Source organism: Coregonus lavaretus (genome assembly GCF_964263955.1).
Source record: "Coregonus lavaretus genome assembly, chromosome: 13".
Lineage (NCBI taxonomy): Eukaryota > Metazoa > Chordata > Actinopteri > Salmoniformes > Salmonidae > Coregonus > Coregonus lavaretus.
The window spans coordinates 53,727,651-53,750,353 of record NC_140000.1 but is presented as its reverse complement, the minus strand read 5'-3'; the positions used below and the strand labels follow the sequence as shown (position 1 = coordinate 53,750,353).

The 22,703-nt window shown below is 43.9% G+C and overlaps 1 protein-coding gene and 2 long non-coding RNA genes across 4 annotated transcripts; all 3 read right to left on the bottom strand.

Moving 5' to 3' along the window:
• Positions 1–5,376: 5,376 nt before the first annotated feature.
• On the bottom strand, positions 5,377–7,401 carry LOC311139680. The gene is made up of 4 exons (XR_014614099.1): positions 7,319–7,401; positions 7,153–7,190; positions 6,367–6,418; positions 5,377–6,241 (listed from the first exon to the last, which is right to left on the bottom strand). It is a non-coding gene; the product is annotated as an uncharacterized lncRNA (long non-coding RNA).
• Positions 7,402–8,723: 1,322 nt separating this feature from the next.
• On the bottom strand, positions 8,724–14,812 carry LOC311139503 (uncharacterized protein). 2 transcript variants are annotated; one of them, XM_084174385.1, is made up of 7 exons: positions 14,622–14,812; positions 12,354–12,556; positions 11,963–12,055; positions 11,415–11,510; positions 11,039–11,149; positions 10,500–10,623; positions 8,724–10,380 (listed from the first exon to the last, which is right to left on the bottom strand). In XM_084174385.1, exons 1-7 carry the CDS (start codon positions 14,662–14,664, stop codon positions 8,915–8,917), a joined length of 2,136 nt encoding a protein of 711 aa, XP_084030511.1. In that variant the 5' UTR covers positions 14,665–14,812; the 3' UTR covers positions 8,724–8,914. The 2 variants fall into 2 exon arrangements, with proteins under 2 accessions (XP_084030511.1, XP_084030512.1); XM_084174386.1 differs by lacking the exon at positions 11,963–12,055 and having other exon boundaries at positions 14,622–14,785.
• Positions 14,813–15,004: 192 nt separating this feature from the next.
• Positions 15,005–16,408, bottom strand: LOC311139460. Its single transcript, XR_014614088.1, has 2 exons — positions 16,218–16,408; positions 15,005–15,974 (listed from the first exon to the last, which is right to left on the bottom strand). It is a non-coding gene; the product is annotated as an uncharacterized lncRNA (long non-coding RNA).
• Positions 16,409–22,703: the final 6,295 nt, after the last annotated feature.

Sequence of the window (22,703 nt, the reverse complement as noted above, 5' to 3'; positions counted from 1 at the left end):
TTGCCAATGACCATCTGGATGATCCAGAGGAGGAATGGGAGAAGGTCATGTGGTCTGATGATACAAAAATAGAGCTTTTTGGTCTAAACTCCACTCGCCGTGTTTGGAGGAAGAAGAAGGATGAGTACAACCCCAAGAACACCATCCCAACCGTGAAGCATGGAGGTGGAAACATCATTCTTTGGGGATGCTTTTCTGCAAAGGGGACAGGACGACTGCACCATATTGAGGGGAGGATGGATGGGGCCATGTATCGCGAGATCTTGGCCAACAACCTCCTTCCCTCAGTAAGAGCATTGAAGATGGGTCGTGGCTGGGTCTTCCAGCATGACAACGACCCAAAACACACAGCCAGGGCAACTAAGGAGTGGCTACGTAAGAAGCATCTCAAGGTCCTGGAGTGGCCTAGCCAGTCTCTAGACCTGAACCCAATAGAAAATCTTTGGAGGGAGCTGAAAGTCCGTATTGCCCAGCGACAGCCCCGAAACCTGAAGGATCTGGAGAAGGTCTGTATGGGGCCAAAATCCCTGCTGCAGTGTGTGCAAACCTGGTCAAGACCTACAGGAAACGTATGATCTCTGTAATTGCAAACAAAGGTTTCTGTACCAAATATTAAGTTCTGCTTTTCTGATGTATCAAATACTTATGTCAAGCAATAAAATGCAAATTAATTACTAAAAAATCATACAATGTGATTTTCTGGATTTTTGTTTTAGATTCCGTCTCTCACAGTTGAAGTGTACCTATGATAAAAATTACAGACCTCTACATGCTTTGTAAGTAGGAAAACCTGCAAAATCGGCAGTGTATCAAATACTTGTTCTCCCCACTGTATATCAACATCACCATCAGTTATGACACATCATACTTATCATTAACATGAATGTTATGCTCTCACCCTGGACTTTTAAGCTCTCTTGAAATGTCTTAGCATTCTCCTCTCTAGCCTCTTCTTCTCTTTCCCCTGATGCTTTGCTCATCACTTCCTCATCAGTAAGTACAATTGTTCTATTAGTCTTTTCTTTCATCTGTTTACCATATTTTTCTCCCTCATTTGTCTCTACACAACCATTGTTAGAAGGCTTTTCCTCAGAGATCTTGCTCACAGTCTCATCCTGTTTCTCTCCATCTATTTTTTCTATGTCCATTCTAGCTAATTCGTCTGAAATCAAATCTGTTTCCTTACGACATCTTTGTCTCTCTCTTTCCTCTCTTCGCTTGTCCTTACTTCTCTGTCCTGTCCGTACTTTGGTTTTCTTCTCTTTATTCCTGTAATCTGTCTCCGCAATTTCCTCCAGACCTAATTTGGCCCACTCACTACCTTCCCCTCCTCCACTCTCTTTGCCCTTTGCCCCCTTGCCCTTTGAGGCTTTCTTACTTTGCCCTGTAATGTCCATCACTGTCTCTCCGTCACCCCTAGCCTCAGGCCCTCCACCTCCCTTAGTCAGTGTCAACCCCTCAGCAGCCGCTTTCCGGCGTTGCAGGCACTTGATCTTGTAGGCAATGCGGCTCCTTTGCAGGATCATCTCCCTAACCTCTATGGTTCTGGCGTCGGTGCGGCTGAAGCTGGTTCTGGTTAAGACTGGTTCTCTGAGCAGTGGCCGGGACGGAGGCCTGGGACGGAGTCCTATAATGGAACTTTCCATTCCGGACAGGGAGGACATCCATTTAGTCACATCACAGTTCCTCTCCCTCCTCCTTTCCCTCTTTCTCTCTGCCCTCTGTTCTTTGGCACTGTTAAAGTTCCTCATGTCTTTCTTTTTCATCTCACCTTTCATTCTCTCGTTTTCCCTCATTAATTTATCGTCCCCCTCTCTCATTGACCTCCAAAAAGCCTTGTCCTTCTTAAGTTCATTGAGAGCCCTTGAGAGAGAGGAGAGGACCAGCTGATTTCCCACTCTCTCCTCATCTAGCTGGTTGAATCCATCGTACATAACTAGGTCTCTCATGTACGGCTTGGGAACTATTTCTTCAGTGTCTGCCTCTACTGCTCTGGCTATCATCCACTGTCCACTATGCTCTAAAGAGTGAGAGGGAAAAATGAAATCCAATCAATACATACCTGTAATCTAACCTTACACCATGAATCACAATAATTAAAATGTTGGATTCAATTGAATCTATTGAATCTACCTTGTAGTAACATGGAAACATAGGCTACCCCTTTCCTGTGATCAAAATATGTATATAAATATAATAAACTACATAATAATTCCAATCCTCACCAATCAGAGAGTGTCTGTCACACTGTGAGGAGCACCTCTCCCATTCCATACTCACCAATCAGAGAGTGCCTGTCACACTGTGAGGAGCACCTCTCCCATTCCATACTCACCAATCAGAGTGTCTGTCACACTGTGAGGAGCACCTCTCCCATTCCATACTCACCAATCAGAGTGTCTGTCACACTGTGAGGAGCACCTCTCCCATTCCATACTCACCAATCAGAGTGTCTGTCACACTGTGAGGAGCACCTCTCCCATTCCATACTCACCAATCAGAGTGTCTGTCACACTGTGAGGAGCACCTCTCCCATTCCATACTCACCAATCAGAGTGTCTGTCACACTGTGAGGAGCACTTCTCCCATTCCATACTCACCAATCAGAGAGTGCCTGTCACACTGTGAGGAGCACTTCTCCCATTCCATACTCACCAATCAGAGAGTGCCTGTCACACTGTGAGGAGCACTTCTCCCATTCCTTTTCTCCATACTTCTTCTCTCCCTCCATCCTTTGGGTCACACTCTCCCCTCTAGTCAAAATGTAGTGTGGCACAGAAACCCATGCAGACTTTTGGTCCCGGCTGTATTTGAATTTGTATTCCATCATGATGCGGTCTTGAGCATAACGACGGCAGTCATCAGTGTCATAAGAGGGTGACCAAGTGTGTCCACTGAGTTGGACTTGAGCTTTGGGCCTCACGACTGACTCACACAGATGATGGCTATGACTGTTGTGAGCCAAAGGGTCAACAATGTCATCACTGTCTGACTCCAAAGACTGGTCATCATGACAGGTGATAACATTGCCTAAGTGCATTCTAGATAGAAGCATTTCAATCTCCCGTGATCCTATACGGTCTGTAGTTAACAGAGGTCTATCATCAGGGGCTGAGATAATGTTATCTTCCAGGGTTTCATTGATGAGAGGTTGGTTGGACTCTAACACCGACGTGGGGTTAATTTGATTTTCAGTGGTCTGAGACTTCACTACAGGCTGGTCAATAGGGTTATCTTTGCCCTGGTCCAACTTATTGGAAACCAACAGAGCCTTATTGAAAGAGTCAACAGTGACTATTGATCCAAGAGCAGTGGCAACCGGGGACAAAGACTGGTCAGACGTGCTCACACAATCTCTGTTAAAGTCTACTGCAGGTCGGTCATCATGGTCTTTAATGTTGAGGGAGATTTCCTTGTCAGAGTTCAAAGAGTCCTCAGAGGGTACAGCACAGTGCTTCTCTGTGGTCACACAGTCTGCACAGGACCTCATTAGCAGCTGGTCAGTGCCTTGTAAGTCATCTTCTGCCCTCTGCTGCCCTCTGGAGTCCACAGCTGAGTCCACCACTGGCAGGTTGTCAGTGATCAGAGACACTTCACTGGAGTCAGACACAGTCAGGTCAGGGTCATTGCCAGGACTCACCAAGGTCTCCATCAGTACCAGGGCAGTGTGCCACCCAGGGTCCAGCCATTCTACCGATGCCAGGTCATAGTCACAGTCTGAAGTCTGAGAATCCACCACAGCATGGTCAGCATCATCTCCATTACCTTCAGTGCCCAGAAGCACTTCACTGGACAGTGCCTCGGGTTGGTTAGCATAGACCACTGTGGCCTCAGTAACCACTGAGTGGATTTCAGTGTTCAGAGATGCCTTGATGGCATCAGCTTGGTAAGCATGAGGTTCAGCAATCAGGGAGTCATCACAGGATCCTGGTTCCAAGTTGTCATCATTGTCTTTGGGCAGCTTTACAGACTCCAAGGTTGATTGGGCTTTAGGTGTCTTATACATCTCAATGCATTTCAGCTCCATTTTTCTTAGGCTTGAAAACTCCCCATGGCTTTCATCTGTCAGAACTGTGTGCACAGCTTCCCGAATGGCTTTCTCTGCCAGCTGCAAGGAAAAATGTATGGTTCAGTATTGACAATGTTTTCTACACATGAACATAATTGGAATAGTTGTCAAACAATTACATCACGCCATTTAAAAAATAAATAACATGCTGCATTGTCAGCAACTAACGTTAGCTAGCTAAATTAGCAACGCAATTATAGTGGAAAACATTTTTTCATTGAAAAAAAATGGCAAACAACTCAGAACACAAGATAATTTACCTCCTTTGTTATTTTGTCAATATCCATCACAGCGTCCTTCAAACACTAGAGTTAAAAGATATCAAGCAAACATAGGAAGCTAGCTAGCTTCTATTTTTGCTATTTCTTTTAGCAAGCAACTAGTTGATGATTGTTTGTGTTCAAGTATTCGACGCGTTAGTAGAATTTAGCTAGCTTGCTACGTCAGATGCCAAATATCCAAATCAAAACATTTAGACTACAGCGCGTTCACGTTTTCAGCACTAGGCGCTGTCCACTGGCTCATTTGGACCAGGCCATACCAGGCTCCATGTGCAACAGTGTTTCAACTGCGACCTAGTTGTTTTTTTCCTGTGTGTATGTGTGTGTGTATATTGTAGCCTATTTTCTTTGCATAAATTGCTTTAATGTGAGGGGAACACTTAAAATACCTGTACCTGTTGACTCTATATACTGGGAAACATTACACATTGTGTCAGCTGAACAAGACCTTTCAAGTGTTAGCATATTGGCATGTGTTTTATGAGTACAGACTCAAATCACATATGAAAACTGCATTGTTGGTTGTATGGCTGGTGAGCCCTGAGTTTGGTTCCAATGCATAGCCTACTCCCCACCATTGGTCCAAGGGAAAGGAATATGCAACTCCTGAATATAGAAAATCAGAAACCCATATTGAGAAACTGCTGCATGTAACTTCTACTCCTCTTTTTTGGTTTTAACTTTCATATTTTAGAATTTTTTTGATTTTATTAGGCTATATGAGCTTTCATACAGTGTTGCTTGCTATAATCATTGCTATTCTACTAGAGGAGCATACCATCTGGTGACCTGAATGTATTCTTGGATGGAGTCTGGGAACAGTTTGGTTAAACATTATTTTGTTGATGATATCTGCACTGCCATTTCACATTCAATACTTGGTTCTGTAACTGACATTCATCTTTTAACACAAAGTTCTGTGATGAATCCCTTCATAAGGCTTTCATAAAAAAAAAAAAAACAGTAGTACATTTGACTTTATTTCATGTCTTTGTTGCCATAGAAATAAAACTGCTGACTCGCCTTTTAACAACATATTTGTTTAATTAGTGCTTTTATGAATTGGCTTCAAGCATTTGTTCTCTGCATCACCATAAAAAAGGGGCCATCCTGTCTACTGGGTGCAGCTTGGCAGAAGTCCATGCCTGCCTAAATCAGCAACAGACCGTAGAATGGTTTCAATCACTAGAGATGTGATCTCCTCCCCTGGGTCCTGCTGCCTTTCGGAGAGTCTCTGAACTCCTTCTGTTGATTGTCTTGGCTTCCTGACTTGTGAGGACCCTTTCCCTGAGCCAGTGGATTTGGGACTGGCTGAGTTCACCTTTGAAACAGGTGTGGGAACAGTGAATGTTGGCAAGGCATTTTGGGGGTGTGCTGGTTGACTGGGCCCAGAAGAGAGATTGCTCAGTGGTCTCTGAAAGAGAGGAACTCCTCCGACAGTGAACTGACTGAAATCGGAGGTTGTGGCGTTTGCTGCACATTCCGCTACTTCACGTATGACCTTTTCCATTTCCACAGTGAGCCCCAGTTCTTCTACGAATGAACTGTGTGTGGTGTCCGTCCTGCAACTCTCCATAAAGCTATCCAACATGGCAATAATTACAGTCCCTGTCAGTCGGATAATTATAAGTTCACAGTCCTCCTCAGTGCAGTCCTGCCATCTTTTTTCCATTTTCTGATTGTCCCCATTTGGAGCTACAGGCAAGAGATGTACTGGGATGACCGAATCAGACAACGCCCCCGCCTCAAACAAATATTTGTTCAGGACGCCTGAGACCCCTCCGCACACTTTTTGGAGAAGGCCCTCTGCCGTCTTCCCGAAGATGGTATGTAGGCCTACACCGGAAACATCTTCCTGAGAGAAAGCAGTGGTTGACTGGGCAATGCATTCCTACAAGTAAATGCAAGATGTATGTTTAAGATGATGCAGTTTTATTAATACAAAGTCAAGGCAAATGTTTATACAGTGAAAGCACATACACAGAGCAAAGGCATAGTTCACAGTTGATGGCTCACCACAAATGTTCCTGCGTAATGGCGTAATGAGTCAGGTGTCTTCTCATTGTTCCTGCAGATATATGACCATATAGGTCTTAGTCAGCTATGTGTTAGCTGACTAAACTCCACTCCATGGTGAAGGAAGTTTCTGATGAACAGGCTTTGTGGAATCCAGCTCCGACAACATCGATTCGCCCAAAGATCAATACTTCAAAAAATGTAAATAATGAAACCCTTACCTTGTACCTACGTTTGTCCTCTGTAATTGCGTGCCTTTATTTGCTGAAATCCATACTTTTTCAATAAACGCTAATAAAATACAACCACTGACTGTTTGCTCATTGCTGTTGCTCTAAGATGGCAACTCAGTACAAATGCGCATGTGCCAATTGAATCTTAAGGAAACAGTAGGTGGCTGTATTTGATTAACGTTTATTGAAAAAGTATGGATTTCAGCAAACAAAGAGAGGCACACAACTACAAAGGACAAACATAGGTACAAGGTAAGCGTTTTATTATTATTTATTTTTTAAATATTGACCTTGGGCGAATCAATGTAGTCAGAGCTGAATTCCACAAAGCCTGACTGGTCTCTGCTCCACTCTGTTGGTGGAGTTCATCAGAAATGTCCTTCACCATAGAGTTGAGTTTAGTCAGCTAGGGTTTCATATGACATGAATGTCAATTTTTGATAATTAATTTGATTATTTTCTGGGAATACATTTCATATAGGCCTAAACATAGAATTAGATATTAGAATTAAATACTATCTATGTGGGCCTCAGTTTTCTAATGTCATTTCACCTGGCGTTCTCGATGGTTATGGGGATTGACCTCTTCTTCTAGTTCCATGTTAAAAGAAACAAATACACACACAAGTTAGCACCGTTTGAAACACGACTTCTACAGTATCTTATCCGGTAAGAAATTCTAGTTTTGTAGCTGTAAAAAATATAGGTTATCGACATACCTTTCTCCCTCTCTTCGGCATTGTAGCAGTTGCTTACATTCAAAACAAATTGAACACAGTTAAACACGGCAAATGTCGTGTCATAACATGACGTAGTTTAATTATATTCCTACGTTGCACGTTCGTTTTAGAACTAATGCCCAGCTGAGCATTCTACTCAATGTGGTCTTGGTGTTGGAGATCTCGTATGAAGTGCATTACTGTGCTTAGAAACACAATTACATTTCAAAAGGAGGCAAATAATTAGTAGGACAAGCTTTTGTCATCATTGTAATGTCGCCAGATTGACTTTAGATGCAGTATAACTTTAACTAGCTAGCTACAGTCTCCTGAGTGGCGCAGTGGTCTAAGGCCCAGCATCGCAGTGCTAACTGTGCCACTAGAGATCCTGGTTCGAATCCAGGCTCTGTCGCAGCCGGCCGCGACCGGGAGACTCATGGGCGGCGCACAATTGGCCCAGCGTCGTCCAGGGTAGGGGAGGGAATGGCCGGCAGGGATGTAGCTCAGTTGACAGAGCATGGCGTTTGCAACGCCAGGGTTGTGGGTTCGATTCCCACGGGGGCCAGTATAAAAAAAAAAAATGTATTCACAAACTGTAAGTCGCTCTGGATAAGAGCGTCTGCTAAATGACTAAAATGTAAATGTAATTGAGGGGAGAGCACCGACATTTTAGTTAGCTTAACGTTAGCATTGCTAGCTTTTTCTGACGAATTTCACTAGCTCATGGCAACATTGCCATCTCTCTAAAGTAAACTTGACATCATAATGATGCCAATTTTGTGTTCTACTAATTTTGTCTACTTTAGCAATGTCATCGTATTTCCTGATTCATTAGGCCCCCCCTGTTCAGAAAGACTGAGCATCAGTTGGACATCAATATGCTGCGGCATCTGTAGAAGTTGAACATGGTAACGACAGAGACTGATGACCTAAGCATTCTAAATAAAATGTTTAAATTTTACATGTTCATCATTGATATGGGTTGTGTCATTATCAGAAAAAACCTAGTAATATATCAGTTGCCTATTTGTGTAGTTGTGTTAGAATTTAATTTTGTCAACTCAACTTCAGGTTATAATTACCTTACCATTGTGCCCAATGATCATTTAAATCATTAGTTGCTTATTTCTAAGTTTCTCACATTGCTTTACCCCTTTCTGAGGTTACCTTTCCATTTATAATTATTTCACATCAACCTTGCTTGGTGCAGTACTTCATAGCGAAACAGGAACGCAATCTGATCAGGGAGGGAGCACCATACTGTTTTTCAGTTGACTAGTTTACGGGCAGTGGGCTGATCTAACAGGTCTGCTGTTGGAAATGTGCGTGTACAACATGTATGTGTGGGAATGTTAACAGAGACATACAAAAGCGAGATCAGCCAAGAAAAATTCCACACCAAGTGTTGAAATTAAAATGTTTAATGTGAATTGAAGGCATTATTTTATTTTTTAATAGAGGCGTGTTGTAAGGCTGAGTTTCTTAGTAAAATGCATATATTATGTCTCCTTATACTATTCTGTAATGCAGTCCATAAACATGATTTGGAAAATAAATTAATATACTTGACAATATTTTCAAAGGCTCTCGCCATGATTACACACCTTTCCCTATGTGAGTGCGCAGGTGCCTTTTGAGACGCGTTGACGTGGAGAAGGACTTTTTACACAACAGACAGGAGTATGGTCGCTCCCCTGTGTGTGTCCGCAGATGCATGGTCAGGTCTGATGAACACCTAAACCTCCGTTCACAGACCGAGCACGGGTAAGGCCGCTCCCCTGTGTGTATTCGCCTGTGGAGGAGCAGCTCCCCAGAGGTAAGGAAGGTCTTGCCACACTGAGTGCACTGATGCGGTCTCTCCCCTGTGTGCATCAGATTGTGTCTTATGAGTGAAGTAGACTTAGCAAACTCCTTCCCACAGTGTGCGCACGAGAACGGTCGCTCCCCTGTGTGGGTATTCATGTGTTCACTCTGTGCACGCTTGGTTTTGAAGCTCTTGGGACACTGGGAGCAAGAGAATGGTCTGAAATCGCTGTGGCTGCGTTGGTGTCTTACCAGCTCCCCATGTGTTAGGAAGGTCTTCTGACAGACGGTGCAGAGATATGGCCTCTCCCCTGTATGAATCCTCTCATGTCTTGTCAGGCCCGCGAGCTGAGTGAAGCTTTTCTCGCAGTAGGAGCACTGGAAAGGCCTCTGCCCGTTGTGAATCAGTTGGTGTCTGTTCAGTATCTGTAACTGGGTGAAACTCTTGCCACACTCCGGGCACGGGTATGGCCGCTCCTTGGTGTGGATTTGCCGGTGCTTGTTCAGCAGCCACACGTGAGTGAAGCCCTTGCCGCACTCTGCGCAGGGGAAGGGTCTCTCTCCGGTGTGCTTCATCTGATGTCTCCTCAGGTCAGATGGGCGGCCGTAGATCTTCTCGCACTGGGAACACTTGTACTGGCGATTCACCACATGGGTTTGCCTATGCTTCAGCCGCTCTAGTATGGTGTCAAAGCTAGCCCCACATTTCTGGCACTTGTACTGACCACTCCCTTTGTCGTTTGGCTCCTCCTCCTGCTGCTCTGTGGACTGTAGCGGGGGATCAGCACTCTGGCCACAAGGTGTTCTTGTGAAGTGCAGTGATAGTAGGCCTAGTTGGGTGAACCCCTTGCCACATTGAGGGCAGATATATGGGCGTTCCCCGGTGTGAATCCGCTGATGCCTCGTCAGATCCCAGGAGTTTTTGAAACCCTTGTCGCACTCCTTGCAGGTGTACGGACGCTCCCCTGTGTGAATGCGCTGATGCCTGGTCACGTCTGACGAGCGTGTGAAAGTCTTTCCACACTCGTGGCACGTGTGCGCACCGGGTTCAGAGCTTGCATGGATAGGGAAAGGCTTGGGGAATTCAGGACGGGGGAACTTTTTCCTGGGAGGCGCTGATTTCTCTTCAGTTTTCTGGAGCTTGCTGTACTCCTCTGGGTGATTTCGCTCAATGTGCTGGAGGAGGTAGGATTCCTGCATGTGAAAGAATGGGCACTGGGAACAGGCAAAGACCTGGGAAGACATCTCAACGGTGTGACCTGAAGGAATACAATGGGAAGAAGAAAGGGAGACTAATAGTGAGACAGGGGCAGCACAAGCATTAGGTGGTTGTTTTTACAGGGCATACCAGTCTCCACATTCAGTATTTCCTCCTTACTCTGAGTGCCCAAGTTCTCAAGACATGTGTGGTGTTGCAGCAGGGATTTCAGGTCCTCTGGTTGAGAGAGGGCCTGCAAACACTCATCCAGGACAGAGGGGGCGGAACTGAGCCATGACACAGTCTATAGGAGCAGAGATACAAACAAGTGAGTGACAATATGCTGGAAAGTTTACATGTTTCTTTCTCCCTAAATTGAACTATTTTATAAAAATGCCCCACATCATACTATATTTTGATGAAGTTACACAATGCTAGGCCCATTTCAAGAAACCCAGAGAAGCCACTGGCTAGCACCTCGGGCTAACAGTGTGGCCCCAGGGTGGCTATAAGGCAGAGGTTATGTGCAGAAAGTGACAGTACATCTTGGATATCTTCTCCTAATAAGATACAGAAGATATATTACCCTCCTATAACTTAACCAGTCTAATGTTGGCATCCTGGTGAGCACGGCACTATTTTCCCAATACACAATACAAAAACAGAAGGTGACTTGAACGCAGCTGAAGGTGACTTGGTGAAGTGTTACTTTGTGGTACCTGTCCAAGGTCTGGTACTGGCAGTATCTTCTCCAGTTTAGAGAGGAATTCCCACACAAGTAGCTGCATATCTGTGTCATAGTTGGCGCCGTACTCCGTTGGAAACACCTCCTGCAATCAAGATAGATGTTGGATATAATTGGTGTAGGGTGAATCTGTCCCTAGATACTAATCTTGGGTCAGTTCTGCATTTACCCCACTGATGGTCAAGGTCAGATTGGGGACGGGGAAGCTGATCCTAGATCTGTACCTAGGGGAAACTTCCCTCCGGAGGAATATAATTCCAAGGACTGTATTTATTGTCTTTGGTAACTAAACAGAACCAGGAAGCTAGTGAGAGAAGACGGACATTAACATATGATGGAGGCAGACTGACCTGGAAGAAGTGTTCTCTCTCCGCTGGGTCTTTCAGCAGAGTCTGGATGAGCTCCAGGAAGATGGCCTCCTCTGCATCCACCTCAGCATCTCCACTCTGTGAAATAGAAGTCACACTCAGTGATAAGGGAAGAGTAAACCACCGTCACCCAGGCCTGAAAGTAAGAGGGAGCAACACTGCAGTCCTTGATGGCCTTGACATATAGGAGCAAGCACTGGAAATTGGTGCAAAGGATCTGACGGTTGTTTATTCAATATGTCAATGTTTTAATTGTATCTTATCCTACGCAAATAAATGATTTAAATAAGCACATTTCAAATGATAAGAATGGCAATGGCGGTTCCATGAAGCCCAGGGGCCATATGCATCAAGCATCTCAAAGTAAGAGTGCTGATTTATGATCAGTTTAGCCTTTTATATCACAATGAATAAGATTACAAGGGCAGAGGGGACCTGATCCTAGATCAGCACTCCTACTCTGAGAAGCTTGATACATATGGCCCCTGGCCAAATTGAACAGTTGTCCTCCACGGAGTATCATCACTTGCCCCTGTGTGTCCAGGGGGGCGAATTCTGTCCAGGTGGGGTTGGATGATCTGGATATTGGCTGTATGATCAGCGGAACACAACTCTAGTATCACCTGAAAGGAATAACAGTATTCAAGAAAGTAGACAACAGCACCCAACCAATGACGACCACCGACAGAATCTGAGCAATCGGGACAATAGACAGAACCCAACCGATCAGAACCATGGACAGCCCACATGAAATCAGGAAAATGTACAGGACCTAACCATAACCGATCAGCAGCTACATAAACCCCAAGATAAAGAATCAGAGATAGCTCTAAACACACTGTCAAAACTACTGCTTTTAGGGGTTCCAGTTTACATAAACAACATCCTTAACATCTATCCTTACATGTATTCGCTACTAACCCTTGTTCGCAGCCGCAGAAGGAGCTTGGCCCTCTGTTTCTCATTCAGCAGGTCTGGAACTGTCGCTGTCACAAGGCCGACAAACTCCTCTAGCTTCTCATAATCCATGACATCTCTTCGTTGCGCTACTTGCCACATGGCCGCAGAGAGCAGCCTCAGAGGTGGTATCAACAGTCGCAAAGAGGATAACGGGAGGAAGATATCTACGGGCATAAATGGGTCAGTGAGTTTGGTGAAGGGGATATGAGACCATCTTGGGACAATAATTTGTGGTAGTGAGCGTTAGGAGGCATAAAGTTACATTTCTGCATAACTTGAGTAGACGCTAGAAAATAAAGATGTAGCTAAAATGTGAATCAGTTGCCCAACTATCTTATCTATTCGATCTATCTAGTAGCTAGTCTACCCCAATGACTAGTCCACCCTAATCTATCTAGTAGCTAGTCTACCCCAATGACTAGTCCACCCTAATCTATCTAGTAGCTAGTCTACCCCAATGACTAGTCCACCCTAATCTATCTAGTAGCTAGTCTACCCCAATGACTAGTCCACCCTAATCTATCTAGTAGCTAGTCTACCCCAATGACTAGTCCACCCTAATCTATCTAGTAGCTAGTCTACCCCAATGACTAGTCCACCCTAATCTATCTAGTAGCTAGTCTACCCCAATGACTAGTCCACCCTAATCTATCTAGTAGCTAGTCTACCCCAATGACTAGTCCACCCTAATCTATCTAGTAGCTAGTCTACCCCAATGACTAGTCCACCCTAATCTATCTAGTAGCTAGTCTACCCCAATGACTAGTCCACCCTAATCTATCTAGTAGCTAGTCTACCCCAATGACTAGTCCACCCTAATCTATCTAGTAGCTAGTCTACCCCAATGACTAGTCCACCCTAATCTATCTAGTACCTAGTCTACCCCAATGACTAGTCCACCCTAATCTATCTAGTAGCTAGTCTACCCCAATGACTAGTCCACCCTAATCTATCTAGTAGCTAGTCTACCCCAATGACTAGTCCACCCTAATCTATCTAGTAGCTAGTCTACCCCAATGACTAGTCCACCCTAATCTATCTAGTAGCTAGTCTACCCCAATGACTAGTCCACCCTAATCTATCTAGTAGCTAGTCTACCCCAATGACTAGTCCACCCTAATCTATCTAGTAGCTAGTCTACCCCAATGACTAGTCCACCCTAATCTATCTAGTAGCTAGTCTACCCCAATGACTAGTCCACCCTAATCTATCTAGTAGCTAGTCTACCCCAATGACTAGTCCACCCTAATCTATCTAGTAGCTAGTCTACCCCAATGACTAGTCCACCCTAATCTATCTAGTAGCTAGTCTACCCCAATGACTAGTCCACCCTAATCTATCTAGTAGCTAGTCTACCCCAATGACTAGTCCACCCTAATCTATCTAGTAGCTAGTCTACCCCAATGACTAGTCCACCCTAATCTATCTAGTAGCTAGTCTACCCCAATGACTAGTCCACCCTAATCTATCTAGTAGCTAGTCTACCCCAATGACTAGTCCACCCTAATCTATCTAGTAGCTAGTCTACCCCAATGACTAGTCCACCCTAATCTATCTAGTAGCTAGTCTACCCCAATGACTAGTCCACCCTAATCTATCTAGTAGCTAGTCTACCCCAATGACTAGTCCACCCTAATCTATCTAGTAGCTAGTCTACCCCAATGACTAGTCCACCCTAATCTATCTAGTAGCTAGTCTACCCCAATGACTAGTCCACCCTAATCTATCTAGTAGCTAGTCTACCCCAATGACTAGTCCACCCTAATCTATCTAGTAGCTAGTCTACCCCAATGACTAGTCCACCCTAATCTATCTAGTAGCTAGTCTACCCCAATGACTAGTCCACCCTAATCTATCTAGTAGCTAGTCTACCCCAATGACTAGTCCACCCTAATCTATCTAGTAGCTAGTCTACCCCAATGACTAGTCCACCCTAATCTATCTAGTAGCTAGTCTACCCCAATGACTAGTCCACCCTAATCTATCTAGTAGCTAGTCTACCCCAATGACTAGTCCACCCTAATCTATCTAGTAGCTAGTCTACCCCAATGACTAGTCCACCCTAATCTATCTAGTAGCTAGTCTACCCCAATGACTAGTCCACCCTAATCTATCTAGTAGCTAGTCTACCCCAATGACTAGTCCACCCTAGACATCCTGTCTCTTTGCTACAACTAGCCACAAGTTGCTAGCTAGCCAACGTTAGCTAGCTACTGATTTTAAACGAACCTGCATTCTCCAATGGTTTTGTCGTGACACAGATTTCCATCATTATGAATAATTGAGTTGTGACTTATATAATAACTTAAATGATTAACTAGTTTGGTTTATATTAAACCCAGAAAGACTTGTAGGGGTATAACAGTTTCGCTTATCCACTATCTGGCAGGCTAGCGTCCTGCCTCTTCTTTTTTGTTATCTTCCGGGAAAGTTTTCTTCCTCTCTGGTCCATCAATGGGAAAAGGCGCTTATACTGCCACCTACCGACCAGACGACATCTAGCTGTCTTTATTTACTATGCTACCACAAAAAAACACAGATACAAAAACAAATATTTGTATAAAACATACGGTGTCCAAATTATGATTAAATATGATTACTCTATGCACATCTCAGAATGTGACAAATAAACACATTTATTTGTAGTTACAGAAGTTTATTACCTCAGTGTACATCACTTTAATTCCAGACAACATGGAATTACATATCTACGGTTTATGCCAATACAGTTTCAGTAGGATCTTTGTTCAAGAGGCCGGGAATACATCTCTTCATCCCTTTTCTCTTATTGCTGTAATCTTGTTCCAATCATCGTGTTCAGGTGGCTCAATAAAGTCACCTTTTTTCATTTGTCTCATGTCCAACCAGACATACACGTTTTAGAGAGAGTACACTTTGTTCCACTAGCTACATCATGTTAACCTGCAGTTCATGTGACATCATTTAGTCATTTAGCAGTCACTTTTATCCAGAGTGAGGTGTTGTCTTGAAGTTGAGTTTCACATTTGAAATAGTCAGACTACCACAAATCATTGTCTTGATTCATGATTTCAACAACAGGTATATTAAAATGTTATGGTCTCACAATTTTGAACTTTTCTGGACATACTGACAAATACTGGTAAATATTCCATATAATACCTACATTGGTCCAAAGTCATTATTTTATTGAATGTTAAATCAATCAATCAATTTTATTTTATATAGCCCTTCTTACATCAGCTAATATCTCGAAGTGCTGTACAGAAACCCAGCCTAAAACCCCAAACAGCTAGTAATGCAGGTGTAGAAGCACTATTCAATTTAAAGTTTATTTAAACTAATACACTGCGCCATCATATGGCTCTGGTAATATATCAACAAAATGTGGGCAGTTAAAAACAAAACATAGGCCTAACAAAGGAAGACAACCAATATAATTAACAACTTTGAATCACCAATCTGCTTTTCAATCTGGTCGAGGCGTGTAAACCATATACCTCAAATGGTGTAAACACTCCTTTTTAAATATCGATCATTTCAGCCAACAGGGGGTCATGGTTAAAGGGGGCAGCACTTCAGGTTTAGAATTCCAAGTCACTCCTGCAAGGGACACAATTCAACAAATGATTAATTCTTTTGAATACACATGTTCAAGTGGGCAACTATATACATGTGCTATTTGTATATATTTTTTAATATGATAAATTAGCTAAATTAAAAAATACACAGGGTTTACCCAAACACAACAAACTTTACTGGCACTCTCACTTCCTTAGCCACCATAGCTAGCAAGTCTAATTTGTAGCTAGCTATCTGGGGTTTTGCAGTAGTACTCAAACTTACCATTTTAGCTACGGAACTATGAAATACATAACGAGGAAAAATGCGATGTCAAACACCACAAACAGCCAAAAGTCAAACCAGTATGAGTGTTTTGGTAAAGATACCAAAGCTCCTTTCGCGTCCAAACTCCTTTCCGAACCCATTTTCATGAAGTGTGTGGACAGAAGAGCACCGCCCCAATGATATCGTAGCCCTATTTATTTCTTACTCGATGTTCTTCTTCTTCGATGAGGTTTAACTGCGGTTGGCAGCAAATAAATGTTACATTACCGCCACCTACTAGTCTGGAGTATAACTCCCTTATACTTCGCTAGATAAAAAAAAATACAGAAAAAAATATATATATTTAAAAAAATACAACAAATACCCTACCATCTAACACTACACTCACAAAAAACGGAAAAATTAAATGTAAAAATACGACAAACTAAAAATACCATACTCCACTATTTAAATCTATTTAGTCCTACTTCAGGCCAACAGCCTGAAAGGATGGGACACCACCTGTAACTCTTCTGATGTCAAGTCTCGCACACCCAAATACCTCTCTGCAGCTGCCACCACAACCTATTTTTTCTGCGACTTACGTTCCATCCCTGCCGTGTAGTTGATAACCATTGATATAAATGCCAAAAATCCAATCTTACTGAAACGTATATCACTTGTTGGTTTATCCCTATGTACTGAGTGGCGCAGTGGTCTAAGGCACTGCATCGCAGTGCTAACTGTGTCACTAGAGATCCTGGTTCGAATCCAGGCTCTGTCGCAGCCGGCCGCGACCGGGAGACTCATGGGCGGCGCACAATTGGCCCAGCGTCGTCCAGGGTAGGGGAGGGAATGGCCGGCCGGGATGTAGCTCAGTTGATAGAGCATGGCGTTTGCAACGCCAGGGTTGTGGGTTCGCTTCCCACGGGGGGCCAGTATAAAAAAAATATGTATTCACTAACTGTAAGTCGCTCTGGATAAGAGCGTCTGCTAAATGACTAAAATGTAAAATGTACTGGTACAGATCTACTACTCACACCACTCCTCTCAGGATCCCTCCCCCTTGACCCATCTTCCTCTACTTTCTTCACTGCCTCAGCATATGACAACTTCTGCACTACTCTAACCCTGGAAACCTCAACCTGCCTCTCTGGCACTGGACATTTCTGATCCCCAGCCCCATGGGCACCCCTACAATTAACACATACCACTACTTTCCCCAATGCAACACATTACTTTGTCTCATGCCCTTCTGCACACCTAGGAACCTCCCTCCTACACACTGCTGCCACATGCCAATAAGCTTGACACCTGTAACAACGTAATGTATTCAGCACAAAAGCTTGTACAGGATAACTTATATATCCTAACATCACTTTGTCGGGCAAAGACTCAACATCAAAACTCAAAAGAACAGACAATGACTCTTCTGTGTCTCCACTCACGCCACCCTGTCTGCGTCGCACCAAACAACGAGCATCACAAACACCGGGAATCTTCCCCTTCAGTTGGTCAGCTTTCACATTTACCACTATCCCAGTAATCACTCCTTTCAATGGCACCCTTTTCTTGAGAGCAAAACAATTCACATCTCTTGTCCCCATTCGTTTAACACGGAGTGCCTGCTCCCTCTGGCTAGCACAAACACCAACAATTATCACAAGACCACTTCTGGTTACCCTCACCGATTCCACAGCACCCAACTCTGTTTTCACCCACCATGAAACCACAAATGGATCAGCCAAAAGGAAAGGGTCCACTTTTTCCAAAAACTTCACTCCTACTGTCACAGACTCATCTTTATCCTGACCCTCGGTGCAAACCTCGGGCTCTGAGAACTTCACCACACCTAACATCTCCAATACTTCGCCCTCATTCACTTCCATTTCTCCTCCTGTAGTCAACTCACTCTGCTTACACTTTCTATCATTCTTCTTTAACAAACCATATCCCTTTCCCCCGCCATTTTTAACCGACTCAAACTCACCCTCTTCCTCCCTCTCTCTCTTAGACCTCCTCTGCCTCTCCTTTTCCCTCCATTCCTCTCCTTATGATAATACTGCACTTCTCCTGACATAAATCTTGTTCTTGCCATGTCAAGGGACTCCATTTAACCGCATGTCACAATCTCTGTACAATCAGCACGAACCCTTCGGGATGTAGCGCTCAACAGTGCATCCCACTTGTAAAGCAGCTGCTTCGTCTTGATGTTGTTCTTTATCAATATCTACCGCAATGCTTTTCCATTTCAAACAAGCGCGCTCTCTTCCTCCCGGATTCCTCCCTCCTCCGTTTCTACCTCCTCGATCGCACCTGGGCCAATTTCTCATCTTACTCTTTGCCTCCACCTAGTAGCACTTATAGTCCGGTTTCGTTTTTCTTCTTCTTCTTCTTCTTCTTCTTCTTCTTCTTCTTCTATGATATCATGGCAGTCCAAACGTTTAAAGTGCATGCTGCCACCTAATCTGCCCAATTCTGTATTACCATGAAAATAACATTCAAAACGAAATAAATCCCTAACTTCTACCACACCCTCCCCCCTCCCCCAAAACCCCCTCCCCAACCCCATTAAACTTGATCTATATCATGCTGAATCACTCCACCCTTAGGATTGTTCAGCATGTCAACAACCATTTCAACAGTAACATCTGTTACCCCCAATATCTCTTTTGTTGTCTCCACAATAACCTTCAACCTGGCATTTCTGCTTTCCACAACCCGAGTCGTATTGATAACCTTACCAATAAAAGCTGTGAAGTCAACTTTATTCATTATCAAAGTGTCTTTGACACCATCAGAAGCACCAGCCCCGACAGTTGGTCCACTTACTACAGGTACATCCATGTAAGCTCCATCAGTCCGCACTGTAGTTCTACCAATCTGCTTTACAGCCTCTGCATATGATACATCATGACTGATCCTATATCTCTGAGCCTCTCTAGCCTCTCCCTGTACCTGACATCCACTAAATGCTGCACTGTGTTTTCCCCACAATTACAGCACTTAACCCTCACATTGCTTCCACATTCACCGTAATCATGTGCCCCTTCACACTTGGCACATCTTTTATTTCCTTTACACTAAGCAGCTACATGTCCCCTTCTTTGGCATTTAAAACACCACTGTGCATATGGGACAAATTCTCTAACATTGAATCTAAGGAATCCTATCTGTACTTTTCCCGGCAAGACATCACTGATAAGCTTTCACTTCTTTGACCCTTTTTCCTACTGATCAACCTTTCAGCCTCAATTCACATTTTCTTTAATATCATCTGTGGACATAGATATTGGGACCCCAGTGATGACTCCCCTCAATCTAGCATAAGCACCACGGACATGGCTTTTAATCTTCTTCCCATTAAGCTTTTCCATTTTCAGTATCTTCTCTTGCTGAGCCTGGCTACAACACAATATTAACAATCTACCATTTCCAATTAACCAAGCTAATTTCACTTCACTTACCTCTTTCTCTATGGCATTAGTTAGTCAGATAGGGTGTAAGTGAGGCCCTGTGGTCTCATCAAACACCATCACCACTTTCCACTCCAACACATCATTACTCTTGCTTCCTACCTTGGCCCTCTTTATGCTTTCTTTACTAGACGTTCCACTGCTTTCTGTATCATGATCTCTCTTCTTCCTATGTCTTTCCACTACCGACCATTCCGGTCCTTGACCCTCATCCTCCCGCTCCATACCATCAGAACTGACACCCATATTGGTCTCTTTCCAGCACAGCTGTTGCTTCACCAACTTTTTCTCAATTTCCTCAATTTCGTCCGCACTACTCGCCGCCATTTCCGACCTCCAACCCTCTCTCACACTCCCCTTCTTCCCCAGTCAGGTTCCAATGAGTCATCCGGTTTCAAATCAAATCAAATCAAATTGTATTGGTCACATACGCCGAATACAACAGGTGCAGACATTACAGTGAAATGCTTACTTACAGCCCTTAACCAACAACAAAAAAGTGTTGAGAAAAAAAAGAGCAGAAGTAAAATAAAGTGACAGTAGGGAGGCTATATATACAGGGGGGTACCGTTGCAGAGTCAATGTGCGGGGGCACCGGCTAGTTGAGGTAGTTGAGGTAATATGTACATGTGGGTAGAGTTAAAGTGACTATGCATAAATACTTAACAGAGTAGCAGCAGCGTAAAAAGGATGGGGTGGGGGGGCAGTGCAAATAGTCAGGGTAGCCATGATTAGCTGTTCAGGAGTCTTATGGCTTGGGGGTAGAAGCTGTTGAGAAGTCTTTTGGACCTAGACTTGAAACTCCGGTACCGCTTGCCGTGCGGTAGCAGAGAGAACAGTCTATGACTAGGGTGGCTGGAGTCTTTGACAATTTTGAGGGCCTTCCTCTGACACCGCCTGGTATAGAAGTCCTGGATGGCAGGAAGCTTTGCCCCAGTGATGTACTGGGCCGTACGCACTACCCTCTGTAGTGCCTTGCGGTCGGAGGCCAAGCAGTTGCCATACCAGGCGGTGATGCAACCAGTCAGGATGCTCTCGATGGTGCAGCTGTATAATTTTTTGAGGATCTGGGGACCCATGCCAAATCTTTTTAGTCTCCTGAGGGGGAATAGGCTTTGTCGTGCCCTCTTCACGACTGTCTTGGTGTGTTTGGACCATGATAGTTCGTTGGTGATGTGGACACCAAGGAACTTGAAGCTCTCAACCTGTTCCACTACAGCCCCGTCGATGAGAATGGGGGCGTGCTCAGTCCTATTTTTTTTCCTGTAGTCCACAATCATCTCCTTTGTCTTGGTCACGTTGAGGGAGAGGTTGTTGTCCTGGCACCACACGGCCAGATCTCTGACCTCCTCCCTATAGGCTGTCTCATCGTTGTCGGTTCCCTGTGTTCCCTGTGGAACTACTGGTGCATTTATAACTCGAGGGCCTTTTCTCAATTGCACTCTCCTCATGTCCTCTCTCATCACCCCCTTCTCAAAACCCATTGGAAGAAAGGGTCAGAGGGGCGGGACCTCTGGCTTTCTCATCCAATGGGTTTTGAGGAGGCGGCAAGGAGAGAGAGGACGCGAGGAGGATATCATTTAGAATCTCCCATTGTCAATGTAAGCGCTTACTATTATAGCAGTTCATAATATTAATGTATTGTTATATTGTATTATTTATTTTAACTGATAACCTGATATTGTATTCTAATTACTAATCATTCCTCTTCATTCTGTACTTTCAGAAACCACACATTTGAAGGAACCCCTGTTAATAACAATTGACCATTTAACATCATAACTGGAACTGGAGTTGCTGACATCTTTCTTACCGAACATTGAGGCCAGCTTTTGTGGGACTAGTAACAGAATGTGAACGTACCGTCCTTTACCAGTGAGCTTTTTAGTATTTCAAATATGAAACAGTGGTGTATTTGATCAAGAGCACTTGCAGTCAGAGCTCTGGAGTGGCTCACAGGGTTGGCCATTACTCATCCAGTAGCTCACTGACATGGGCACAAATGTGCATTTTTATGGATAGGTAAGTCAAAGCTGAATGATAGACAAACACTTGTTGGCAAAGCCCTGGAGTGGCACAGTAATCGGTTACAGTGGCATAATCCATTGGGCATAATAGTGTTACCCAGCCAGCACCTTCAATCCCCAACATGATTCTTTATGAGGGTTAGGTTACTGTTAAGTTAAGGCATCGTTTCAGTGAGGTAAGGGTTAGTATTAGGGAAAGGTTTACAACGTAACATTGGGTTAGAGGACCGCCTCCAGGTAGAGTATATTCAGCCGGTTGGATATACACTTTTACACACTGACTGTCATGACTTACCTGATAACTGTATAACTATGTGAAAACTCAAAGTTTTCTGTTTTTTTTGTCTTATTTCTTGTTTGTTTCACAAGAAAAAATATTTTGCATCTTCAAAGTGGTAGGCATGTTGTGTAAATCAAATGATACAAGCCCCCCAGAAAATCAATTTTAATTCCAGGTTATAAGGCAACAAAATAGGAAAAATGCCAAGGTGGGTGAATACTTTCGCAAGCCACTGTACCTGATAACTGTAGAACTATGTGGAAACCCTGTGCACAGCTGCATGTCTAAGAAGAAGGATGAGCACAACGCGCACTTCACAGAGGAGGCGTTCCCTAATGGAAATATGCAGATAAGCTAGAACGCTCCAATAGGATCTCGCTAGCTCGTGCTTGGCTCTGCCCACGTCCTTGCTTGTCCTACCCACTATGACTCATTTGTTCCCATTGGAAACAACAGGCTGTGGTCTATCTTGGTTTAGTTATAAAAAATATTTGGCTGTATGTCTAGATGCAGGTCCTGGTTCTGGCAGAAACAAAGTTAATTACCAAACAAATGTATGTTAAAAGAAATCTGCACACTAGCGAAGAGCGACCGTAAATAAAGTCAAGACCAGTTGTGTGTCTCAACATTTGTTTTGGATATCTCCAAGTCTGTACTAGAGGGAAGATATGAGGAAGTGGATAAAAAATGAACAGAGACATGAGAGAGAACAGGACACACA